The 27848-nt window shown below is 39.4% G+C and overlaps 1 protein-coding gene across 4 annotated transcripts in view; it reads left to right on the forward strand.

The window, feature by feature from the left end:
• The window catches only part of PAN3 (poly(A) specific ribonuclease subunit PAN3), a 92612-nt gene that overhangs the window by 21392 nt on the left and 43372 nt on the right, over positions 1–27848 (forward strand). For 2 of the 4 annotated variants that reach the window (XR_011558948.1, XM_070749868.1), the window contains exons 2-5: positions 785–906; positions 6590–6656; positions 19378–19448; positions 26296–26457. Coding sequence is in view for 2 of the 4 variants with exons in the window: in XM_070749868.1 (XP_070605969.1) it covers positions 785–906; positions 6590–6656; positions 19378–19448; positions 26296–26457 (422 nt within the window). In the remaining 2 variants the exon portion in view is untranslated. The remainder of the gene's footprint in view (positions 1–784; positions 907–6589; positions 6657–19377; positions 19449–26295; positions 26458–27848) is intronic. The other 2 variants (XR_011558949.1, XM_070749869.1) reach the window with 1 other exon arrangement.

The following is a 27848-nucleotide window of genomic DNA, read 5'->3' on the forward strand; positions in this document are numbered from 1 at the left end:
GTCACGTGATCACCTTTGTGACCTGACAAACAAAATCAACAGGGAGGCCAGATTTACTTAACTGCGGCAAGAAAACCGTAAAACCATAAAACAGAGCAAAACTGCAGTGGTTCACTTAACAGCTGTCTCACTTAGCAACAGAAATTTGGTTGTGGTTGTGAGTCAAGGACTACCTGAAATACTTGTCTTCAATAGATTGTGAAGTATGCATTTCAACTGGCAATCTTGAAAGCATTGAGTCTCCGGAGAGGGGCGGCATACAAATCCAATAAATAAATAAAATAAATAAATTGAAGAGTCTGTTTAATCTGATATAACATTGAGGAGTTTCTTTTCACTTTTGACTGATAATTTTATACTGTTCTTTGTGCTCTCTCTTGAATTAAATAGACCCCATATACTTAAGCTCAATTGATAATTAAACAAAGACTTGTAATTTGGATGTTGGAGCAAATTGCTTTTACTTGATAAAGAACCACTGATTCTTTACTATTAGAGAAGAAGTGGGAGAGGTGCTAATGTTCAGTTAACTTACTTTTCTGTTTAAACTTTATTGTTTATATTTTGTTTACTGATATTATTAGTTATATTACATTTCCATTTCCTGGTTCTCTCCACTATCTATAAATCAGAGTCCTGTTACTGTGAGATATAATTTGTTGGTGTGTGGTCTTTTTAATATCTCCCTCTGTATTTAGATAGCTATTGAAACATACATTTGTATGCTGTTGGATCTTCAAAACTGATAGCCTTTAAAACACTTTTTTCTCATTTTTATCTCTAGTTCCGGGTATAGATGGGAGTGCCCTGGCTGAAGCTAGTCTTACAGACTCCTATTTCAGCACCAGTTTTGTTGGAGTCAATGGATTCGGAAGTCCTACAGAATCAAAGTATCCTATGATGCAGGTAATGAGTCATTTGATAGAGTGTCCACTGTGGTCTGTTGCTGGTTGAAATTATTTCTGCATTTTTTTTCCTATGGAAGCAATAAATGAATTCCAGCATAGATGGGAAACCCCATTTCAATGATACAAATTGAATTCTTTTGAAGAAAGTATATTTTAGTACCACTTTTAGGGCAATGTAGGAAAGATGTTGTTTGTTTGAATTTAGTTGGTATACCTGTAATGACCGAAAGAATACTATAATTATTGTAATCTAGATTCCTCTTGGCAGAAATTATATAACATCTTCAGTTAACACAAAATTTGGTTGTTAGAATTTTCATTAGCATAAGTTGGTGATACTTCTGGAAGAAAATCTTTTTGTTTAGCAACCTGCCTATCTATTGATATGTCCATTGACATTTTTGGAAATGTCTTTTTCTGAATACTATTATATAAAATGTATGTACGTATGTATGTATGTATGTATGTATGTACAGTGATCCCTTGACTTTCGCAAGGAATACGTTCCAAGACCGCCCATGAAAGTCAAATTTCCGCAAAGTAGAGACGCTCCCTTCCTTCCTTTCTTTCTCCCCCTCCCTCCTCCATTCCTGGTTTTACTTACTGCCAGAACCCAAAAGGGCAACGGGGCAGAAAGCTTGGGGCTTTGCCGCACTCTAGGGCACAGGTGGTAGCAGGAGAGGCTGGAGTGGAGGCTGTGGCGGCAGGAGGCGCAATTTGGGCAGCGGCGGCCGACAGAAGACACGTGGGCTGCCAGACAGCTGAGAGACCCTGCAGCAGCAAGATTGGCAGTGGCAGCTGGGGTCACATGGGCCGACACACAAATGAGGGCCCCGGCGGCAGCGAGATCGGTGGCGGTGGCAGGGGTCGTGTGGGCTGCCAAACAGCTGAGGGCCCGGTGGTGATGAGATCAGCGGCGGCAGCAGTAGCAGGAACGCATGGGCCACCGAGCAACTGAGATGCCCCAGTGGCGGTGAAATCAGGAGGCTGGGGCGGAAGCAGAGCTTTTATTTAAGGACAGGTTCTTTAAATAAATTTAAAAAATAAAAAAAATACCATGGGTATACCACGGGTTTTCAAAAATTTTATTTATAGACTTTCTGCGAAAGTCGGACGTGCGAAAGTCAAGGGACCACTGTATATATATATGGATGTATATATTTAATTGTTTGTTTGTTTGTTTGTTTGTTTGTTTACTTACTTACTTACTTACTTACTTACTTACTTACTTACTTACTTACTTACTTACTTACTTACTTACTTACTTACTTATTTGCCGCTCTGACCGGCTAACAATCAGAATAAATACAACAACAATGAAAACAGTTAAAATCTAATAATAAAAATCAATAATAACCATAATATAAAAAAACATACATACTTGCAATCAGCCTAATTCCAATCCTGCTGGAAAAGCCAGGTCTTAACAGCTTTCCGAAAGACCAGTAGGGTGGAGATAATACAGATCTCTGGAGGCAGTTGGTTCCAAAGGGTCGGAGCTGCCACAGAGAAGGCTCTTCCCTGAGGTCCCACCAACCAACATTGTTTGGCGGATGGGACCTAGAGAAGGCCAACTCTGTGGGCCCTTACTAGCTGCAGCGATCTATGACAGAGGAGGCGGTCCCGTAAATAGAATATCTAATAGAATATCTCATTCCCATATAACTAACCAGCTTACTACTATGAACTAAAATATACAAAAAACATAAATGGTATAGCAGACTAGAAGAACAAAGTACAGTGGTACCAGTGTTCCCTCTAATTTTTTTGGGGGGTGGGCGGAAAAGTATAGTGTCTGAGCGGCAGTCCCTTCGGGACTGGGCGGCACGGAAATAATAAATAAATAAATAAATAAATAAATAAATAAATAAATAAATAAACAAACAAATAAACAAACAAACAAACAAACAAACAAACAAACAAACTAAAAAACCCACCCTGTTTTGCCTCAGAGAATTTCAAAATAAAATACTGTACTGTGTGTCTATAACAGTGAGCTCATAATAGGGCAACTCTATCAATATCAAAATGCCACTTAAATAGTTGAGCTAGTTTCAAACTAGATTTTGATTTTCTTTCTCTCTTCCTTACTCCCATTCTTTTTCTTTTCCTTCCTCTCTTTTTTCTATCTGTTTCTCTCTCTTCCTCTCTCTCTCCTTCCCTCTCACTCTTTCCCTCTCGGCTTCTGGGCAGATTTGGAAAACTCTGAGTTGATGATGATTTTTAAGTGAGCGATTGCTCACTGCTCAGCTTAGAGGGAACTATGAGTGGTACCGCTACCTAAGAATGTCTCTACTTACGAAGTTTTCTAGATAAGAACTGGCTGTCCATAGATTCTACTTCAATACAATATTCCACTTCAATAAAATTAATAATAATAATAATTTATTGGATTTGTATACTGCCCCTCTGCGTAGACTCGGGGCGGCTAACAACAATAATAAAAACAACATGTACAATCCAATAATAAAAAACAACTAAAACCCCTATTATAAAACCAAACATACACACAAACATTCCATGCATAACTTGTAATGGCCTAGGGGGAAGAGTGTTGAGGAAACATGGGCGAATCTTGGAAGCCCCATGATAGCTCTCGCAGCTGCATTCTGCACGATCTGAAGTTTCCGAACACTTTTCAGAGGTAGCCCCATGTAGAGAGCGTTGCAGTAATCGAACCTCGAGGTGATGAGGGCATGAGTGACTGTGAGCAAGGACTCACTGTCCAAATAGGGCCACAACTGGTGCACCAGGTGAACCTGGGCAAACGCCCTCCTCGCCACAGCCGAAAGATGATGTTCCAATGTCAGCTGTGGATTGAGGAGGACGCCCAAGTTGCAAATTATGGATGACTTAAACTTCAAAATTTGCTAACATAAAGTGTTGATTAGCACTTTGGATTGCATTAAAAGATTAGATGACAAAAGCTACCTCCTGATTGAATTGTCTGAGTCAGATGCTTTGTGGGCTTGGGATATTACTAAGTTTCCTTGACTGGGAAACTTCCAGGAAGAATCATGACTGTTGACTAGATTGAGAAGTAAAACAACAACAATCAAACTCTGGCAAAGTTCTCCTGTTCTACTTTTATGTAAATGTGGACATATCTGTGGAGTTGTCATAACGAAACTTGATGTGGAAGAAGTTTTATATCTAAATTGTGTTTGTAATAGTCCTAAAAGTGAATATTTTCCAAGATGTATAATTGCCACATTTTTTTCTAGTAAAGAACTTTTATATTTTTATAATATTGTTACTGAAATTCAAATACATATAGTATATGGTAATCTTTTTAGCTGGCTAAATCTCTGACTACTCTGGTTTGAATGTTAGAAATTTTAATCAGCTACCAAATTATTTTTAGGGCTCTCAATCTTTGGGATGCTGCGATTCCCCGATATAACTAATTTGTGTGGATTCTCCATGAATAGCGGTATTAACAATAGTGAAAGTGGCAGAGTGAACATTGTTTTTTATTCCCGTTTCCCAAAGTGGCCACCTTGGTACTGAATGTTCTTTCCAACTCTGTGAAATTATCCCTACCTGGGTACATCCCGCTCTTCCCTTTTCACACTGCGTCATGGAAGCAACAAGCTTCTCCTTAGAACTGTGCAGATACTATTTTTAAACTCCTGCTTTCAGTCCACCCAGAAATTTACAGTTTCTAAAAAAAACACACCCAAAGTTTGTGGTCCATAGTTGAACTTTGTAAAAAAAAATATAATCACCTATTTGGTTTATTGTTTTTTTAAAAAAACTCTTGTCTTTATGACTTCACAGTTCAACTAGTTTAATTCACTTTCTCCTGAGGAGCTCCTGAACATTATTCATGAGTTCAGTCGATGCAAAATGATCAGGGGTGAGATGGGTCAAGATTTCTGTCATGCTCTGTTACGGCTTTCCTCTTTGGAATAGTTTACCTTCAAGAACTTTTCCCCAGATGATATTCAGGAAAGATGTTAAGATGCAGTCAGGCGGTAGGGAAAGCAAGTAGGATGCTTGGCTGCATAGCTAGAGGTATAACAAGCAGGAAGAAGGAGATTATGATCCCGCTATATAGAGCGCTGGTGAGACCACATTTGGAATACTGTGTTCAGTTCTGGAGACCTCACCTACAAAAAGATATTGACAAAATTGAACGGGTCCAAAGACGGGCTACAAGAATGGTGGAAGGTCTTAAGCATAAAACGTATCAGGAAAGACTTAATGAACTCAATCTGTATAGTCTGGAGGACAGAAGGAAAAGGGGGGACATGATCGAAACATTTAAATATATTAAAGGGTTAAATAAGGTCCAGGAGGGAAGTGTTTTTAAAAGGAAAGTGAACACAAGAACAAGGGGACACAATCTGAAGTTAGTTGGGGGAAAGATCAAAAGCAACATGAGAAAATATTATTTTACTGAAAGAGTAGTAGATCCTTGGAACAAACTTCCAGCAGACGTGGTAGATAAATCCACAGTAACTGAATTTAAACATGCCTGGGATAAACATATATCCATCCTAAGATAAAATACAGAAAATAGTATAAGGGCAGACTAGATGGACCAGGAGGTCTTTTTCTGCCGTCAGACTTCTATGTTTCTATGCAGCACCTTCAGAGGCTCTGAAAATTTAAAGTGAATTAATGATGTTTCTCCTGGGATTAAAACCAAAACAAAGTAGGCTTAAATGAGACTGTTCTGACCCGGCTCTCAAACACAACAAACCCTCTGTAGTTAAATCAATGATAGAAACATAGAAACATAGACGGCAGAAAAAGACTTCCTGGTCCATCTAGTCTGCCCTTATACTATTTCTTATTTTATCTTAGGATGGATATATGTTTATCCCAGGCATGTTTAAATTCAGTTACTGTGGATTTACCAACCACGTCTGCTGGAAGTTTGTTCCAAGCATCTATTACTCCCTCCCATGGCTCTGTCTCCCATGATTCCTTTATTAGGAGTGTAAGAAGCCCCAGCAAGTCTCTCTCTCTCTCTCTTTCACAGCAAGCTAACAAGTCTGTCCAGCAGGGAGATGAACAGTTGTCTGCCACACCTATTCCTCTCCATCCCATGCCTTTTATCTCCAGAGCTAGGGTGGGGCTTCCCTAGCAGCGGTGGCTCTTTCATTCCAAGAACTGACTGATTGATTTCCACTGCTCTCCTCTTCTCTGCCTTCAGCGTATCCGTGTGTCAGGCACTGGACCTAGATGTTCTTTCTCATCAGCCACCTCCAGGCCTGGGGGCTGTTGACTGTCTATCTGAGGGCTGATGGATGCCCCAGGCTCCGCCTCCCTCCCCTCCCCACTCCCTCCCCCTCTCCCTCCCATGGTCTGACTCCTATGCTGCCTCCTCATCTGATTCGGCTGCTGGAGGAGCCAGCGGCAGACAGGCCACAACAGAGATAGGAAGTACTTTCTGACTGTACGAGCTGTCAGAAAGTAGAAAAGCTGCTCTATGAAATTGTGAGTTCTTCATAAGAGGTTTTCAATCAGGCTGGTTGATTAACTGTCAGAAATACTTCAAAGAATCCTACATTGAGCAGATTTTGGGCTAGATGGCTTCTAAGATCCCTTCTGACTCTGGTGGGATTCTATGAGCGTTAATCCATGTTAATCATTTTGAGTTATAGACATCTGGAGGCAAATAGTCTTAATACCTTAATTCACTATACAATTCTATTTTTCATTTTCTGCAGAGGATGACAAATAGCAGCAGTTCACCTAGCCTTCTTAATGACAGTGCCAAGCCATATGCAGGCCACGGTAAGAAAGCTTTAAAATTATGTTAAAGCTATTTTATAGGAAAAAATACATACGGTTTAGAATTCCTTGTTTAAATAATACGTTCAGACCATTTATTACAAACTGTTTTAGGATTAATTGGAACTGGTGTTTTGAGGTTTTTTTTTTTCCATTTCTGATCTTCAATTTAATTCAGCAGATAAAGAATTTTAAGATTTTGGAATGAAAGATGAAATATTTCAGATGAAAACATGAACTGGGATTCATTGTCACTTTTATTACACCTGAGAATATGGGTTTGGTTAGGGAAATTGCTATATCTACATTCTTAATGTAGATAAAGATACTAAAACAGACAGCAATGTATACTACATTTAGAGACAGGAGATATATAATTAAATGTTCTTAGTTTGCATAATTGTATTTTGGTGATTTAAATAATTTAGAAGGGATACTTTATGTCATGAACATAGCTTATCTTCTGAACATTATAAAGAGCTATTTTGTGGGTATAATTAGTTTTATCTAAAATCCTTCAAAGTCATCTATTGTAAGCATGGCTAATAAGAGGAGTTGAATTAATTTTAAAGTTGCTCTAGTTCTTCAGAAACTATGCTAAAAGCTATCAGCCAAATAAACTACCAAAGACAGCAATATTTCTGATCGTTGTAAAAGCCAATTTTTAGAAGAGTAATCCAACGTTTTTACCAATATTTTACTTACAATTCCTTGACTATAATCTAAGAAGCTATTATTCATATAAGATATGCAACTTTTACTAATTTGCTGACATAAATTTATAAGTAATTTGGCACACGAAGAATTTCATCACTTACAGAGGGGGCATGACCAACATCGCAGCACTACAAGTATATCCATGCTCCACAGGCAATCCCATATCCCAACTGTTTGGAGACCTGGAACCAGATTGGAACCAGGTCAGATACACCCTGGAGGGTGTTGAAGGAGAGAGGCACCAGTTGGGCATGGGGGGGGGGATTGCAAGCCCACCAGGAAACAGACACCAGCCTCTCGGCCAGCGGCTGTGGAAGATGATTCTGTCGCCATTAACTCAGAATGTTTGAAATGGAGAGATCGTGAATTGACTGGGTGACCAGATCTAAGCGTTTGTGCTGGAAAGTGGTGAAGAAGTTCTGAATCTGGGTGAGTGTCTGGATGACTTAATAACAAAAGAAAATAATTAAAATTCAAAAGGAGACAAAAGAGACTCTCAAATGGAGTGAGTAGCTATCTAGCAATTGGAAATACTATAGAGAGAATTAAAGCAACAAGTTTAAAGCCTCAAATTTGAGGATGACTTTATAATTGGACTTGGTAGAAGTTAAAGAGACTGAAAAAGAATAAAGAATTTGAAGGAAACATCTTATAAGAGGTAAGTAGACTTAAAATACTTTGGAGACTTTTTTGTAAAAGATCTGTTTTGCTATACAGTGGAACCCCGACATAAGAGCTGCTCTACTTAAGAGCAACTCGAGATAAGAGCTGGGAGGGGAGAGATATTTTTGTTCTACTTACAAGCCCAAATTCGAGATACAAGCGCCAAGGAGCTGTCTCCTGAAGCCAAACGCTAACTTCCGCGTTCGGCTTCAGGAGACAGCTGCGAAGCGGCGCGCGTGTTTTAAAAGGTTGCAGCCGGCCTGGGGGGCTCGGGGGGGGGTGCTTGCAGCTTTCTTTCTTGCTCTTTTTCTTTCTCTCTTTTACCTTCCCTTCCTCTATTTCTTCTTTTCTTTCTCCTTCCCACCTTCTTCCCTCCCTCCCTCCTTTCACTCATTCCTCTCTTACTCTCCCCTTTCATAAGTTTCCTTGCTTCCTTCCTCTGTTCCTGTCCCTTCCCCCTTTCTTTCTTTCTTTCTTGCTTTCTTGCTTTCTTTCTTGCTCTTTTTCTTTCTCTTTTACCTTCCCTTCCTCTATTTCTTCTTTTCTTTCTCCTTCCCACCTTCTTCCCTCCCTCCCTCCCTTCCCTCATTCCTCTTACTCTCCCCTTTCATAAGTTTCCTTGCTTCCTTCCTCTGTTCCTGTCCCTTCCCTCTTTCCTTCCTTCCTTCCCACCCTCCGTCCATTCATTCACCCATTCCTCTCTTGATCGCTTAAAGCCGGTCCCTGGTGCAAAAAGGGTTGGGGACCTCTGTCCTACAGGATTGGGTGGCAGAGAAGTTGAACATATGTAAATTTAAAAGTTTAAGAAAGTTTACAAGTTAAGTGAAAGAAACTTCATTATTCATTTATATGTACATGTACATTTCTTCATTAAAAACATGTCTTTCTGCATAATTTAGACTAACTTTGTGAGTTTTTTGAGGGCTGGAACCAATTAAAATTATTTACATTAATTCCTATGGGGAAAAGTCGTTCGAGATAAGAGCTGCTCGACTTAAGAGCCCAGGTCCGGAACGAATTAAACTCGTATCTCGAGGTACCACTGTATTAAGAACAAAGCGCCACCTGCTGGTTAAAAGAAAATATTGCAACAGACTGTGGAAAGCTCGAGTTAGCTGATAGCTGGAGACTGATCTTGCCCATAAGAAGATAACTAGGAGTTTGAAAGGACTTGAAAGCAGTGTGTGTTGTGCTAGTGTGTTGGTGGACTGTTGTGGTGATGGAAGATAAGAGGATTTGAACTGGATTGGACTGAAATACAAAGAGATTATATGGATTTAAATTGAAAGTAAAAAAAATTGTGAATTGTGAACTTGACAAGATGGAAGCATGTATCTATGAAGAATTGACTGGGATGTTAAAATACATATATGAAGATATAAAAACTTACCTTTTGGAAATCAGAGATGAAAAGAACGTAGAAATGAAGTTGGATCATAAAGAACACAAAACTACAAAGGTGGAAAAGGAAAATGAAGAAAATGAAAAACAAAGAGATTACACAGATGAAAAAGTGTCTAAAAATAAAAAACAGATCAATATTACACTGGGATTTACAGTGATAAGAAAATAGTAAGAAGCGAGTATTGGTATCAAAAGAAGCAATTGAAAAATAATGGGGTAATAGGGAGAAGAGACTAGGAGCAATTGAGAGCAAATTTACAAAAATAACATACTTAATAGGAAGAAAAGGAATTTGAGGGAAAAAGTTATTGGCATAAAAATAAAAGAAAGAAAAAGGAAAAGTTAAGAGAAGGGGTTGGAAAGGGAAAACTTACAAGAAATAGAATTTTTCAGAGACTAAAAGTGAATGGATGAAAAGGGGAAGATCAATCAAAAATAATTTTTTTAGAATTATTATTTTACATTTAATCGTGTCAACACCATTAGTTGCATAGAAGTGTAATTATCTTGTTAGAAGGTATTTTTAATGTTAATAATTGTATATTAGATTGTAACATGATGGTTTGAATTAAATTAAATGTTGATGATGAAAGGGGGAAAAAGAATAAAAGGGAAATGAATTAGACTATAGTAGGTGAATTGTTGGAAGGTTATACAATTTGAATAATCACTACTTATCTTTATAAGATTTGTTTTTATAAAAGATTTGTATAACCTATAACATTGATTTAATGTTGGAAAGGATTTAGATAATTACTGAAATTGTTGGAATGTTATAAGAGCTGTATAATTATTATTTTTAAAGATCCTTATATAAGATTATATACTGTATTTTTGGAGTATAAGACGCACGGGAGTATAAGACGCACCTTAGTTTTTGGGGAGGAAAATAGGGGGGGGGGGAATCTACCAGGTATTCATATGGCTAGTGTCCTTAGTCTGGTCAGCTTCAGCACACTATTTCATCCCCTGATTAGGGGCTAAAAAAACCCTTATTCAGAGAGAGTAACAATGAAAGAGTTTGCAATCCGGTAAAAGCTGGGAACATCGTTAGCACCTCGTTAGAACTGGAAAAAAAGCTGCAAGAAAAAAGCTACATTCAGAGTAATAATAACAATAATTGGGGCGGCTCACAACAACAATAAAACAATACAGATACAAATTTAATAATTAAAACTGTAACTAAAATATATTTATCTTAAAAACAATCGATACTACACAATCATAACCAAACATAACTTTTAATGGTCAGAAAGGAGGAATATACTACAAGACACACCCAAATTTTCAGCCTCTTTTAGGGAGGAAAAAGGTGTGTTTTATGCTCAGGTACTTTATAAATTGCATTTTTTGTTGTAGAGATTTTAGATAATTAGGGTTTCTTTTTTTCTTTATTATTGTATATTGGGAAATTGGTAATGTCTGGAAGTATAGCGATGAGATTAGGATTTGTTTAAATACAGTGTTCCCTCGATTTTCGCAGGGGATGCGTTCCGAGACCGCCCGAGAAAGTCAAATTCCCGCGAAGTAGAGATGCGGAAGTTTTTGCCTATGAACAGTGTCACAAGCCATCCCTTAACACTTTAAACTCCTAAATTGCAATTTCCCATTCCCTTAGAAACCATTTAGATTATTACTCACCATGTTTATTTATTAAAGCTTATTAAAAAAAAATTATTAAAGGCAGACGAAAGTTTGGCAATGACACATGACGTCATCGGGCAGGAAAAACCGTGGTATAGGGAAAAAACCTGTGAAGTATTTTTTAAATAATATTTTTGAAAAACCGTGGTATAGACTTTTCACGAAGTTTGAACCCGCGAAAATTGAGGGAACACTGTATAGAAAATGATTTAATTTAAAAAAAAAAGAATAGTAAAATTTAAAGGGATATATGACATGGGAAAAGAGATAAGAAATTTAGGGCATTTAGAAATGACAGAATAAAAAAACAATGAGTAAATATATAAATAGAGGTAAGGGAGAGGTATGGTATAAAAGAGGTACAAGAGATTAATGAGAAAATCTGGAAGATAAGCTATAGCGATTGATTTAGAAGAACATTGAAAATTAAAGGGGGTAGACCCAGGTGACAAAAATAGGAGGTAAGGAGGCAGCATTTAGAATAACAGTAGATATACCTAAAAGAATATAAACACATATAAAAATATGGATAAGGGAAAAGATAATTTTAAGAGAAGCATGGATGTTGGTATGAAGTTAGAGTTTTGAATTGCTCGTCTGTTAACTATAACATGGATTGGATGTAGTCAGGGAAGGATAAGAGGGAGGAAGAGGAAGTAGAAAGGAAGAGGAGAGAGGGAGGAGTGAAGTAGGAAAGAGGGACAGAGGTAGAAAGAAAGTAGAGGGAAGAGAGGGAGATAGAAGGAGGAGAGCAGTATGAAATATAGAAGGAAAACAGATTGGAGATAAAAGTACAAAAGACGCAAATTTAGGATACAGTGTTCCCTCGATTTCCGCGGGGGATGCGTTCTGAGACCACCCGCGAAATTCGAATTTCCGCGAAGTAGAGATGCGGAAGTAAATACACCATTTTTGGCTATGGACAGTATCACAAGCCTTCCCTTAACACTCTAACCCCCTAAATTACCATTTCCCATTCCCTTAACAACCATTTACTCACCATTATTACTGGTACTCACCATTGAATAAGGCACTTAATGATCCTGATATTTATAAACATAATTATTTATTAACGATAATTATTATTTTTTGTTATTTATTTGCAAAAATTATTAGTTTGGCGATGAAGTATGATGTCATCGGATGGAAAAAACCATGGTATAGGAAAAAAACCACAAAGTATTTTTTAATTAATATTTTTTTAAAAAACGTGGTATAGGCTATTCGCGAAGTTCGAACCCGCGAAAATCGAGGGAACACTGTATTTGTTTATGGCATTTTGGATAGAGATGTATAGTTCTATATGTTTTGATGAATGTTTATGATCAGATGGTGAAAAAAATATTTTGTAAAAAAGAATTACATCACCAGGAAACTTTTGAACCTATTGTGCTTGATGGGCAGTTTACAAAAGTCATGTCTTTTTTAAAAAGCCATGAAAGCCAGCTCAACCCAACTCACTTCATATTGGTGTTGCTATTGTTGTGGGTTAAATAGCGATTTTTTAAACAATCGCAATAAATGAAATAGTTATGATTTTATTGAAGTCATAAAACTCAGGTAAATTAAGAAGTGAAGCATTCTTACTTGGGAGAGTGGAAACATAACACTTTTAGAATATTTGTTTAGCAATAATTTACTTTTCTATCAATAATCACATATTCTATTAGAGACCTATCTAATTTTTCTGGGGGGGGAAATCTTGTTTTATTTCTGGGCTTGTTTTCATTATTATTTAGTTCTGCTGTACTTAAACATAAACAAATAACTCACTAAGCTCCCCCCCCCTGCAATATATAAGCTGCTCAATTTCAAAAAGTTAAGTGATATAGTGAAAAGGAAGAAAGGAGGGAATTGGGGGGGGGGGGGGCGACAAATAATTTCCCAAGAGTTGCCAGTTTCTCCCATGCCTCCTGGAAGGAGAGTCCAGCATGGGTTTAGCTCAAGTCTTATTGGTAGGACTGAGTTTTAAATTAACATAAATAAATAATAATTAGGTACCGCCCCCTTGCTGCCCCAAGTACCCAGTTTTAAAAAACTCAGTCGAGGTTAAGGACATGAGTTTTTTCTCTCTCCCTTTAGGTTGAGTATGTAAATGTAGTTTAATGTATATTAAATGTATGTGAACCTTGTAATTTTTTCCCCTTTTTTCTCCTTACTAGGTTCCTGTTTTCTGATGGGGTCTCTGCCCTCCGCGGGCACCACCCCCACCTTTTCTCCTTTTGGGGCCTCTTCTCTCAGCGGGTACTGCCCACCGAGGAGCAACGGGGCTATAATTATAATTATAATTACTGACCTGGTGGTCTAGTGAGCCCATATCACCCCAGATGGGGGGGGTCTGCCCCTCCCCATTGTCGGGGGCGGCGAGAGACGGAGAAAGCCGTAAAAAAGCCGCGGCGGCCGTTAGGAACCGCCAAACAGCTGTTCGAGCGCTCGCAAGAGCGAGCGGCTAGCGGGGACTGCTGCTTCGTCGGGCAGCCTTGGATGGCGGCGAGAGACAAGGGGAAGCAAGAAAAAAAGCCGCGGCGGCCGTTAGGAGCCGCCGAACAGCTGTTTGAGCGCTCGCAATAGCGAGCTGCAGGAGAGGCTTCTATATCGCCTCACGTCGCCATGTTTTTTGTTGCTGGCACCAAGCCAAGAGCGCGAACGGCATTGATTGCCGTTTTAATTAGGCGCGAACTGGGCAGCTGGCCAGGTTATCTGCTCTAGGCAGTCTGCCCAGTGACAGCCGAAGGGGTCACGTGACCGGCTGACAGCCTATGAGAAGGCTGCTTTTTCACTGTCAGCTTTGCCTGCTTGCTCATCATTTGTGTGTCAGAGCTTTCTATTCCTGAACAAACGACTGTGGCTGTTCATTGTTTGTGGCTTGGATTGTGAGTACGCTGCCCCATATCAAATAAATATGGCTGATCAACTTGTCACTGGGGAGGAGCAGGCCCAGGCAGTCAAAACTCCGGTCAAGGGGAAGGATAAGGCCAACAAGCCTAAAAATAAGCCTTCTCAATCCAGCTCCTCTCTTCGTGAGGCTGAGAGGAAGATCAAGGCCCTAGAGCAGCGTCTGGAGGCGGCCTTGTCCCCCCCCATCGTAGGGGGACTAACTATAGGCCCGTTCCAGCCCCTTCCTTCATCTGCTCTTTCACCTGCTCTTTCTATGGGGCTCCAGGGCACCGCAACAGAGAGAGACTGGTCCCCTGACAGGCAGATCCCCCCTCCATTGCCATCACCTGCAGCGAGGCCTGAGAGGCCTACCTCCTCTCATAGGCAGGCACTGTCTCAAGGGGAGCTACAGACACCATGTTATGTGCCTTCATCTACCTTCACCCCCACGGCAGCGGGGCTTCGAGACAATGCAGATGCTTGGCAGGCCTTTGCCCCTGCTATACAGGACATTGTGGCCAATGCATTTACGCAGGGCATAGCTGCGGCAACACAACGAGCCAATGTCTTTCCCTCTCAGCCTACCCAGCCCAGAGACATCTGGTCAGCACCACCGCCCCCGACTGGGTTGGGTTCTGTGTCCATTGACCACACTGACTTTGAAGAGGACAGTGATCACGGTGAGGGCCTGTCTGATGATGAATTCACTGTTCCAGAGCAGCCAGCAGTGGCGGGACTTTTTAAACCCTCCTTGTATAGGGTTTTATTGCGCAAGGCAAAACAAGCCTTAGATGTGCCAGGAGCAACGCCACTAGTGGAGCCATCAGAGGGGCCACGCACCTCGGCTGCTTTATGCAAGGAACCCGCTAAGGAATCGGACAAGGTTCCTGCATTGGAGATTTTCCTCGAGAATGTCAAGCGCCCGTGGCAACATCCGGCGGCGGCACAAGGGCCTTCTAACCTGGAACGCAGGTTTTATACCTTTGATGACAGCATGGAGACGCTACTCCAGTTCCCCCCCGTGGACAAGCCGGTGGCCACCTTGGTTTCCCGCACGGTTGTGCCTTCAGAGACGGCGGACAATTTGAAACCGGATGAAAGGAGAGCGGAGACTCTTCTTAAAAAGACCCACCAGATGGCCGCTTGGGCTCTCCGAGCAGCTTCCACTGCCTCCTTCTTCAGTCGGGCATCCATTATGTGGATTCAGGAGGTTCAGGCGAGACTGGCTCCTGAAGAGACTCGACTGCGGCAGGACTTGAATAAGCTCCTCGCGACTGCGGAATTTTCCACAGATGCCACCCTGCATGCCGCGAAATTTGCCTCCAGGGCTATGGCTTCCACCATTGCGTCAAGGCGCCTGCTTTGGCTCAGGAACTGGCAGGTGGATGCCAAGTCCAAGTGGACTTTGTCTTCAGCTCCCTTTGAGGGCACAAAATTGTTTGGGGAGGCCCTAGATCCTGTCCTGGTGGAGGATAAGGATAAAAGGAAGGTCCTCCCAAGATCTTTCCGCCGCCAGGACCGCAGGGCTGGTCCGTACTCCCGTAGGCAGTCCTTTCGGTGGGACTCGTGGTCCGCCCCTTCACAGCAGGCCAGACCTTACTCGCAGGGTGCCTTTTCCACATCCTACAGGAGTGACCGACAGTATTCCCAGGAACGAGGCAGAGGTTTCTCCCAGACGAGACGCCCATACCGGGGATACCAGCAACGGAACGCCAGACGTGCCAAGTGACTGCCTGGACGACATTCCTTTGGGGGGCAGGCTTCAGAAGTTCAGCGACAGATGGCGAGCTACCACCTCAGACCCTTGGGTCTTAGCCACTATCTCGCAGGGGCTAAAGATCGAGTTTCTACACGATCCTCCAAACCATTTTACTGCCTGTCCGGTCCCCAGAGACTTCGAAAGGAGGTCTCTGTTAGATCAGGAAATTCTCCACCTTTTACAAATCCAGGCGATCGAACCTGTTCAGGACAATTCCAAGGGTACGGGATTCTATTCAAGGGTGTTCCTTGTACCCAAGGCCTCCGGAGGTTGCAGGCTCATCTTGAACCTCAAACGTCTCAACCAGTATATTCTGTACCGACGGTTCAAGATGGCCTCCCTCCGCTCCATCCTGGCCTCTGTTCGGGCAGGGGACCTGCTTACTTCAGTGGATCTAAAGGAGGCCTACCTGCACATTCCCATACACCCGTACCATCGACAATTTCTTCGATTCTGTCTACACAACGTCCATTACCAGTACAGGGCCATGCCCTTTGGCCTATCATCGGCCCCACGTACCTTTACGAAGGTACTGGATGCACTACTGGCCGATCTGCGGTCCCGACCTATACGGATTCTCGCATATCTGGACGACATCTTACTTCTGTCTCCAACCCGCCAGAGGGCGCACAAGGACTTACGAACCACGATGTCTTGTCTACAACGTCATGGTTTTACCATCAACATGCCAAAAAGCCATTTGGCTCCTGCCACCAGACTCATTCATCTGGGTGCGGTGATAGATACGGTCTCTCAAAGAGTGTATCTATCCCCGGAGAGACAGCACCGCATCTGTTCTCTCATAGGCGGCCTTCAACAGAGCCGAACGGTGCCGTTGTCTTTCCTGTCAAAGGTACTCGGGACCCTGGTATCCTGCGTGGACATTGTCCCTTGGGCCCGTTACCATTATCGACTGCTCCAGTGGACCTTGCTCCCGTTTCAGCATCGCAGATTGAGCCATACACACCGTCTAACCGTCGTGGGACGCGAGTTGCAACTCTCTCTCCGCTGGTGGAGATCTGCAGCACTGCGGCAGGGCACTTCCTTCGGACCATGCCATCACACGATCCTCACCACAGACGCCAGTCTGCTGGGGTGGGGGGCTCACATCCAGTCCCAGGTGGCTCAGGGCTTCTGGAGCCCCCAGGAGCTATGTCCAATAAACATCAATTTCTTGGAGTTGAGAGCTGTCCGCTTGGCCTTGCTGGCCTTCGCCACCTTACTGGAAGGTCACCACGTCCTTGTACGCACGGACAACGTAGCGACCAGGGCGCATTTAAATCACCAGGGCGGAACGCGCTCTCTCAGGTTGATGGAAGAGACGGTCCTCCTCTTCAACTGGGCGGAGACTCATCTTTCCTCCCTCCATGCAGAGCACATCGCGGGGGAGGACAACAAGCAGGCGGATTGGCTCAGTCGCCAGGAACTGGACCCGGCGGAGTGGCGGCTCGATCCGGGTCTGTTTCAGGAAGTCTCACGTCGGTTCGGGGAACCGGTGGTGGATCTATTCGCTACCCCCCAGAATACCCAACTCCGGAGGTTCTACTCCCGTTTTCCAACTCCGGGAGCCGAAGGAGTCAATGCACTACATCTTCAGTGGCCAAAGGTCCTACTGTACGCCTTCCCCCCGATTCCACTTATTCCATCAGTGGTAAGGAAGATCCTGTCGGAGGAGGCGGAGGTGATCTTGCTAGCGCCTCATTGGCCTCGGAGACCGTGGTTTGCGGACCTCAGAGAACTGTCCATTTCTCCACCGTGGAGGATACCGGACGACCGGATATGCCTCAGCCAGGGGTTCGTGTACCACCCGGAACCCCAATGGTTCCACTTAACCGCATGGCATTTGAAGGGGACAGGTTGAGGAGCTGTCTCCTTCCCGAGAATGTTATCGCAACTATTCAAGCGGCTCGACGCCCTTCCACAGTCCGAATTTATCAGGCAACCTGGGCAGCCTTCCATTCCTTCTGCAATGACAGGAACCTTCGACCACAGGATTCCACAGTCATCCCTGTCCTGGAATTCTTGCAGAAGGGTTTGGAGAAAGGTTTGGCGCCAAACACGCTAAAACGCCAGGTCGCAGCACTTGCCACCATTATAAAGCGGGACGATGGGGGACCTTTAACTAGTCACCCTTGGATTAAGGATTTTCTCAGAGGGGCTACCAACACGCATCCCCCTCCTGTTCGTCGTTTTCCCACATGGGACTTGACCTTGGTCCTTCAGGCCCTCACGGGACCACCATTTGAACCGTTGAGAACTGTTCCATTGCGTTACCTTTCCTTTAAGACGGCCTTTTTGGTGGCAGTTACCTCGGCAAGGCGGGTTTCCGAACTGTCCGCCCTGTCGGTCAGATCAGACTTGTGTCAATTTTATCCAGACAGAGTTTGTTTACGTCTGGACCCCACCTTCCTTCCAAAGATCAACACTCACTTTCACAGGGCTCTAGAGCTGGTGTTACCGGATTTCTGTGCTCATGGTACTCACCCTTTAGAGCTTAAGTGGCACAAGATAGATGTACGCAGAGCATTGAAGCTTTACATCAGGCGTACCGGCGGTTCACGCAAAACTGAGGCTTTGTTTGTGTCGTTTAGTGCTAGCAAACTGGGCCTCAAGGTATCTTCTAATACTATCAGCCAGTGGGTGAGACTATGTATAGTTGAGGCATACAAGGCGAGCGCAAGGACTCCACCGAGTGGTATACAGGCTCATTCGACAAGGAGTGCGGCTTCTTCGGCAGCTTGGGCGTCACAAGCTCCCCTTGAGGATATCTGCAGAGCCGCGGCCTGGAGTTCACCCACAACTTTTATTCGCCATTACAAATTGGATACCTTCGCTTCAGCTGAAGCTGCTTTTGGCAGACGGGTACTCCAGAAGGTGTGCGGGGAGGTACCACCCATGGTTCACAATCTCCCTCCCTGAACTTTGGAACTTGGGTATATCCCATGCTGGACTCTCCTTCCAGGAGGCATGGGAGAAGAACCGTTGTACCTACCTGAACGGTCTTCTCGATGCCCTGGAAGGAGAGTCCATACCCTCCCGAAGAACCATGGGAGGTTTTGTTTAATGATACTGTTTCTTATGTTATTATGGTTGTTAATAAAGTTCATTATCTTACATCTTTTCGTTTTTTAAAACTGGGTACTTGGGGCAGCAAGGGGGCGGTACCTAATTATTATTTATTTATGTTAATTTAAAACTCAGTCCTACCAATAAGACTTGAGCTAAACCCATGCTGGACTCTCCTTCCAGGGCATCGAGAAGACCGTTCAGGTAGGTACAACGGTTCTTCCTAGCTCTTAAAATACTGCAGAAAATCTTTATCTATGAATAAACTTGCTGTTTATTTAGTTCTTTTTGCAAAATTTTACTATTGAAATAAATTCATTTTATACATCTCATGAAAGTTAAGAGCCATTTTGGTCTAGCGGTTAAGGCATCAGGCTAGAATGCAAAAGGCTGTGAATTCAAGTTGCTCCTTAGCCATGAAAGCCAGCTCAACCCAATTCACTTCATATTGGTGTTGCTATTGTTGTGGGTTAAATAGGAAGAAAAAGATGTGCTGGCTATGTTTGTTGCCTTGAGATATTTTTTAAAATAAAGGTGGAATGTAAATAAATAAAATCTCTGGGTGTTTTTTTTTTTATAAAATTTGTTTTGCAGATCCTCTTACTTCACCTAGCTCATCCTTGTTTAATGATTTTGCTGCCCTCAGCTTATCTCAAAGAAGAAAAGTAAGTATCACCAAACATTATAATTTCTGTATCCAGATAATAAACATTATGCATATGAATCACATTTGAATCGTAATTATTATTAATAGTGGCATATTAAGTACATTTGTGAACTTTATATTGTTATACAATTATTCAGGTACTTAATAATGATCCAAACAAGTTTCCTTCACTTTATGTACCATCTCTTGTAAACATTAAGTATGAATTTTAATACTGTAATATCGGTGGCTAGTGTTAAAACAAGTATTTCAGTTAAGAAATTGTTACTTTTAAATCTAAAGCAAACTTATTCAGAGTATCTTGCTGTACCCATGCACAATCTATTCAGCAATTTGCATACATCCCAGCTTTCTCCAGAAAAGGTGCCAGCTCTTCTGTTGGTCCTACCCAGTTCTGGTTCTTTGTAGTTTTCCATAGGCCACTCTACTTTCAAATTTTTTGAAGTCTTCTATCGACCCAAGGAGAAGCTTTTCCTCGATTTTAAGCTCTAATGAGCTGGTTGTGGGCCACAGAGAGACAATTGCAAAAACAGAAGACAGGACAACGCTGCCTAGGTGGTAGATCTTATCCTTTCTCAATGTGTGCTGATTTATTGGGCAAGTGTATATTCACCTGGCGAAAAGCAAAGAGATAGAGCTGCTATCTTAAGGAACCTTGGTTTGACACCCACTAGGTTATCTCTTTCATTATCTGTATCATAATTATTAGGAAGATAAATATCCCCAGGTGCTCTTCCAACTAAATTATTGAATTTTTGAACATTACTTGGGACAAAATCTCTCTAACTTGTTTCTCTGCAGTGATTACTATCAGTATTTACTTTTTAAAAAATCAATTATGTGCCATCAAATAGCTTCCAGTTCCCAGCGACTCCATTTTTTAAATCCCACCGTTATTATTTTATAAATAACTCAAGGTGACAAATATTCCTAATACCCATCTTCTATTTTCCCCACAACAACTTTGGTAAGTAAGTTGTGCCGAGAGATAGAGAATAACTGCCCCCAAATCACCAAATTGGCTTTTCATGTGTAAGGTAGGACTATAATTCATACCTTTCTAGTTTCTATCTCGGGTACCTTAACTATTAGACCAAACTGGTTCACCATGACAATTTATTCTCTACGACGATCAGTTCCTAGCCTGTTCTTTCAAGTATTCGAACAGTGCATTCATTGAACTGAGTTCGCCCAACTTACTGCTGGCCATCCTCCTTTTGTCCAATTATTTTCAGTATTAATTTGTTTTTTCCAGAGAGTTGAGTCTTAATGTGTCAAAGCAGGATAAATTGAGCCTGGTTATTTGTGCTTAAAGTCAGAATTTTTTGTTGATTTGTTTCCATTGGATTGTTTTTCTTCGTTATCCATGGTATTCGGACCTTGGAGGTTTGCAAGTCCAACTATCTGCTCGAGCAAGAGTCTCTATACCATTCTGACAAATGGCTTGCTGATCTCTTCTTTAAAACCTCTACTGTTGGAGCCTCCACGGCCTTTGAAGGCAACTGTTCCAATGATTAATTATTTTCACTTGTCAGGAAATTGTTCCTTAGTACTACATTGGATCTCTCCTTGATACATTTCCATCTGTTACCTCTCATCTTGCCTTCAGGTGCTTTGTAAAGTAGGTTGTGGCAGCCCCGCAAATATTGGAAGACTGCTAGCATATCATGCCTGGTCTTTCTTTTTTCAATATTGAAGTTCAAAGTCAGCAATATTTTTCCTATCATGCTTCTTTAAAACCCGATTTTTGTTTCCACAGAGTGGCACAGAGAATAGCATGGCTTGTACGATTCTGATCTTTGTAGATATAGACATAATAACAGCACTTGAATATTTTTTTCCAAGATTTTATGGTTGCTCTGCCAAGTATTAGTCTGTGGCACATTTTTTGACTGCTTGTTCTTTTGTTGTTTATATCCACTGCTGAAGCTATCCACTGCTTCGGTTTCTTCATTGTCAATTCTAAGGTTGGTTGCATACTTTGCTATCATTAATTTGTGTTTAATTTTTATCCCATTTTGGGGTTGTTTGATTTTTAGTATTAGGGCTCGCAGACCCTTTGCATTTCCAGTTATATTTTTTTAAAAAGCATTTATGTAGTATTTCAATCTTGGTATTTAAGAATAGAATGTACCATTAAAATGTTTACATAGTCATAAATTAAATAGCTATTCATATCTTTGCTATGGGTCAATTGCCTACTAAAATAAAATAGGTTTTAGCACCTTAACAGTTGAGAGAGATGGGGCCAGACATCAGGGAATATTTTTTTTTAAATCTAGAGCAGATGTAGTGTTAGTTTTGGAAGTCAAGCAATCAGGTCAACAGATGTAGGATCTTCTGTTTTAATACTTACAATTGGCGCTGCTATATCTAACTGATAAGTGTGCTTTTGATCCTTCTAAAGAATATTTTTGCTTCTTGGAACAAACAGTCCTCAAACCTTGTAATAAGTTGACAATCAAGGATTCAGTACTTCTATCTCATTTACAACAGATGAAAATAATGAGTGGCTAAATTAAAAAAATCTCAACTTGCCAAAGGTCATAACAGCAGTTTGGCACTTTCAGTGTAGTGCATGATTATAAATGACCTTCAGTGTTAAGATGCTATATTAAAGGACTTTTTTTACAGTGTTTCCACTTTTCACAATGATAATGATATTCAAGCCCTCAGTATTAGTTGTTTTCTACCTACAGATTCAATAAATTCCATCATCATCCTGATTTCAGAATGTGTGGGCTTTGGATAAGATCCAAACTTTGTGTGTTTCTCCAGTTTCATTAATTAACACAATATTGACCAAAACAAGAATAGTGCTATTGCGTTGTCTAAACCAGTGTTTCCCAACTTTGGCAACTTGAAGATATTTGGACTTCAACTCCCAGAATTCCCCAGCCAGCATTCGCTGGCTGGGGAATTCTGGGAGTTGAAGTCCAAATATCTTCAAGTTGCCAAGGTTGGGAAACACTGGTCTAAACATCCTGTTACAAAGACTAATAATAATTCATTTTATTATTTCTTCTTAGCCAGTCACTTTCACAAATCCCAAAACTCGGCAAAATGTGGATTTCATATTCAGACCATCCAAAATTTCATTTATTATTTGCCTCTTTCTCTGTCTCTGTTTTATTATTCTCTTTCCATAATTTTGATATCATTTTTAGAGCCAGCAAAAACAAGAAACATACACTTTAGCACCTTTATTATAAGGGGAAAAAAGTTAATTGTAATAGATACGTGTCTGCACTAGCATAGAATACATATATATATGAATTTCAGATGATCTCTAAAAAAAACATGGTTAACAACAAGCATTCTGTTATTCTACAAAATTTATTTCGACAAATATTCTGTAAAAATTTCCAGTGTTTATTATATTTAAATGTAGTATCAGTGTATCTTGTCCATTTGCAACTTTAACGTATCTCTAATCTGTTTGGCAAATGACTAAAATATGGATAAATCTGGACATCAGTTGGATTACTGAATTCTAACAGATATTGAATTTCTAGTTCATTCTGAACCTTCAGTTATAATTTAGGCAAATGATTGTGCTGTGAAGAGACAAACATAATTCAACAGTTACTAATAGAATTTTCTCAGATCTTAATAATAAGCAACCAGAGCACTTATGCTCTCATATTAGCTTGCTCTGATGGATTGTATTCTTTTTTAAATAAAAACACTGCAAATTTGAAAAAGTGAGGAACAGCTATTTATGTTACTCAGTTTTGTTCTTTTTCCTAAACGGAATTGCTTGTTCAAGGTACACCTAACTTTTTAAACTGGTGAATGAGTGTTTTAGAATGTAATTTTGAAAGAAAAAATAAATGGGAAGGTTATATTTTTATACCTTCCTCCATTTTTAGCTTTAGGAAAAACATAGTATAGGACATTCAGTTATAACACAGGATTTTAAACATCCTTGTCTTTATGATATTAAATGAAATTCCATCAAGGACTGCCTGATTGAGAATATATTTTAAGTAAAACTAATCTTGAAGAACATGTTTTTGTTTTCTTTAACATAGGCAGATATTTCCACAAGTAAGATTGAATCTACAAATTTAATATGAATACAGTTTTCAACTTCTACATATAGGAAAGCTTAACTTAAAATGCATATCCTTTAAATCAGATGCTATCGTTATTATGCTTTAATGCATTGTGATAGTTGAATTGAATTTTATACATAATCCAAAGTACAGTATTATACTTGAACCTTATTCACATGCTCACAAATTAATAAAATAAAGTGAAATTTTATCTCATATAATATGGTAGTTTTTAAAGTTAGGGGCAATTTATGCCTATTTTAATAAACAGCAAGATTTAAACTCTCTTCTTTCAATTGAAGTTATTATATATTTATTTGACAAGTCTTAAATATAAGCTAATAATGTGTTTTAATTTTTGTTATACTTTTTTAAATAAAAAAATACTTGCTGCTCACTTTCCAGTATCACATGTTGAGGAAGAAGTCAATATCAATAAATAATATGGTGATATATTTTCTGAAATTCTTCCTAATATTCTAAAATGAAGTCTGTGATATAAGAATTACACTAATTTGTGTGCCTAAAATGGCACAACATGCTTAATTTCTGTAATAAGATTAGTATGGTATTGCTAAGTACTCTTTAATATGTTTATAGTTTTTAATATAAGACTAAATTTTGCCATATATAATGCATGAGGGTGATGTAAGTAACTAAATATGATTACTTAAATCATAGAGAATGCACTGTTATGGGGTACAAAATAGGAAGATGGTTTGTATTTTGCCATTCTTTATTTTGAGAATTGGAAATTTTCCACTTTTATTCTTTATCATGAATTATTCATGCACGGCCTATTTTCCAACTATAGCGGGTAAAAATTTGGATTCACAAAAGCCATGATATCCCTTTTGTTATAATCAGAATACAGTATTGACTGCAAGGCTATTGCAGAGACAAATTTAATAAATACATATGGGATTTGATATCCTGCATTATGCATTAATATGTTTGGAGGCATATTGTGTATATGAGTCTCTGTGCATATACATGGACAGATATACAATAATGGAGGAAGGGTTTTTAGAGGGAAAAAACCTTGGGCTCTAATCCCTTTGCTTTATGCTTGAATGAATTTGAACACCAAAATATTTATTTTTTCTAAATAACCATAGAATGAATGTACAGTATATAGCTTTACCGAGTAAAGCCGATAAAGACATGGATAAACTGAAGGTCTTCCTGAGCTTTTTGTTATCCAGAAGAAACTTAAAGACAAAGAAGCATCATTTATTTAGGGCTTGTCTATATTTCAAATATGAGTAGTCACTCCAAAGTTACATCAGTGAGCAAGAAATGATCAAAAAGCACCTGGGTCCTTGTTTAGATGAATACGGAATTTCTCTGGGGTCATACGGTAATTGTTTGTGGGTATTAAATGGGTGGGTGATATAGTCAGTTTGAAGTTCACAATTCTTTCCTGGTACCAAGGATTTAGCTTCTGGGTAACTTCACTAATTGAGTCTACTTGTGCAATAGAATTGTTTGAGAACTCACACTTGCCCATTAAGAAAGAAATGCACCCAAATCTGTTTTCAAACTAATAAACCATTACTTTTAAAATTTTATTAATAGTGGTGGAATTTTTGTCTCTGGCTTCTCTATAGTATTTTTACATTTTATTTTGCTGATTTCTTTTGATTTCTATTCTAGCAATATGTTCTAGCAATTTATGCTATTACATTATAGAGAGCCAGAGTTAAGATTAAGGAGGTACCATGAAATTACATCCAGTGCTTTGTATTGTGCCATTTTGCAATATTTTTTCATTTAGAATAGGCTCTCCATGTTCTCATCTTCAGTTACTTTTATGTTACTATATTCTGTGTAAGCCTTAGCATTACTCAACAGAAGACCTCCATTTTATTTGCACAAACATCTAGATTTGGTTCTAAAGAAAGGTATGCTATAAATATATTTCTTTATTCTTTCTGTTGGATTGTCCCTACATTTTTGTAAAATAATGTTTATATGGCTTAGGATTGAAATTGGCTAACTGAATGTTAGTTGAAGTTGAAAATTCAAGCTTTATTAATTTTGGCTAATTTTTTAAAAATATGATGATTTTATGATTGACATTTTACTTTTTGATTAGTTTTTATATTTTATTATTTTTGTACAAAAATTGGAATTCAAAACTAAAGCATTATTTGATATTGCATATGCATATTTAAAAGTATGATTCCAAATTCACAAATGTTTGCTTACCAGAATGTTATCTGCAAGCAGAAATCATAAGATAACATGTGAATTTTAAAATTGATTTAAAGCTATGTTTGCAAAATGGACAATTTTGTACTTTTAAAAGAAAGTTTATCCATGGGCTTTCAAATTTCAAATGTCTTTAAATCGTTAGAGAATGTAAAGATGTTTTATTTGAATGCCTATTTTCAATTCTGGAACTTTCAGGATTTCATAATTTTTTTAAAAAATCATTATCCTGGTTAAAAGAATATGAAAAGCAAAGCATGTAGTGTTACTAATAATAATATTTTATTTTGAAAGAATATTATGAAAAAGAAGCTCCACTGAATTAGGCCTTGCAAATAATACATCCAGAATATATTTGCTTTAATAAGACTTACGTGGATTATGCTCCAGGTTGTTCAATTTTTGCTTATACTTGCCCTGTGAACTTTTTTTTATAAGTCATAGAAGTTAATATGAAAGCAAACCATCTTAGAAATTTTACTTGCAAATTGTTTCCTATTCCACCAATCAAACCAAAGATATCTATCTAAGGGACATTGGGAGTGCCCTGGTTTTTTTCCTTCTTTTCCATAGCCAAGAAAGTATCGACTGGGGATGCTGGAAGAGAGGATAGTTCCGGTGGGATCAAAGGCACGGAAATCAAAGAACACTATTGGCTGCTTGGCTGACAGGTGTAAAACAGGAGTACCCATCAATATGGTTTGGTGGAACAGAGTCACAGAAAACAATTTACAGGTATAATTACTTTTTCCTAGTCACTTTAATTAATTTGGGGTACTCTCTTATTTTTGGAAGATGCTGAGGTCAGGTACATGCAGTGGGATTGGAATTTGATCAAAGCCTTCACATTTAAATGAATAAATACGAATGACTTTCTTAAGGTCTCAACTAATGTCTCTTAGTTTGAATGATAAGAATAATATAATTTTAAAAACTCCTAGAACTTACATGCCATTTTAAAAAGATTAGATGATATTCTAGTGAAAATAATCATTTAGGAAGAATGTTAATAAAACAATGTTAATACAGTATGCTGTTTATTTTAGATGTCCTTGTCTGGCTTATAGTGAAGAGAAGCCAGAATCCCTGGTAGGTGCAACATGGTACATAGGATATTCTTTGCCACCCTTTGGTCTCCAATCATTAGTAGCTAAACTATAATAGAACCCAGTAAATTATACAGATTACCTACTTCATAACTACTAATACAATGGCTACTAAATTATAATGGTCTGAAATTATTTTTTAAATCAAGCCTTTTGAACAGGGGTCTCTAACCTTGGCAACTTTAAGACTTGTGGACTTCAACTCTTAGAATTTCTCCGCCAGCTTTGTTAGTTGAAGTCCACAAGTCATAAAATTGCTAAGGATGGAGATCCCTGCTTTAGAAAAGAGAAATCATGCAAAATGCCAATATATTTTTCATCATAATCGCAAATATGGAGAAACAAATACTATTCAAATTTAATATCCTGTTTCAGTTTTGTCTTAGTATAAGAGATTTATAGGGATGTGCAAAACTCAAATATTCAGCACTGGTATGATTTCTCTAAAAAGTTTAGTTCCTAGGCTGGTCGGTTTTTCATTTCTGCTTTGCTTTCAGTAACTTTTACTGCACTAATAATAGTGCTAATAAAAGGAAAAAAATCTTTGAGATATTCTGCTCTTAGCAGTCTTTCAAGATCATAGTTTTCCCAAGGTAACAGTTACAAAAAAAATATAATAATATCATATTTGTATGTTCATGCACGAGGGTCTAGAATAGGTATTTTATTGCTGCAGAAGCAGAATCATGATGCAGTGGCTAGAATATCATACTGCAGGCTAACTCACTGCTTACTTCAGGAGTTCGATTCTGACTGGCTCAAGGTTGATTCAGCCTTTCTGAGATCTGTAAAATGAGGACCCAGATTGTTGGGAGCAGCACTGTGCTGTAAAGTACAGTGAAGTGGTCTATAAGCCCCAGTGCTATTGCTATTGCAGCAGAACAAAAAATATGCATTTGCTTCTAATAGCTACACAAACTATGAATACAATATTTTTTTAAAATTAGCATGTAAATAATGGTAGTAGTCTGCATTACTTTTGCAGTATTATTTTAGGTAGCAATTAAAATAGCAGAAGGG

This window comes from Erythrolamprus reginae, chromosome 4 (assembly GCF_031021105.1).
Source record: "Erythrolamprus reginae isolate rEryReg1 chromosome 4, rEryReg1.hap1, whole genome shotgun sequence".
NCBI lineage: Eukaryota > Metazoa > Chordata > Lepidosauria > Squamata > Dipsadidae > Erythrolamprus > Erythrolamprus reginae.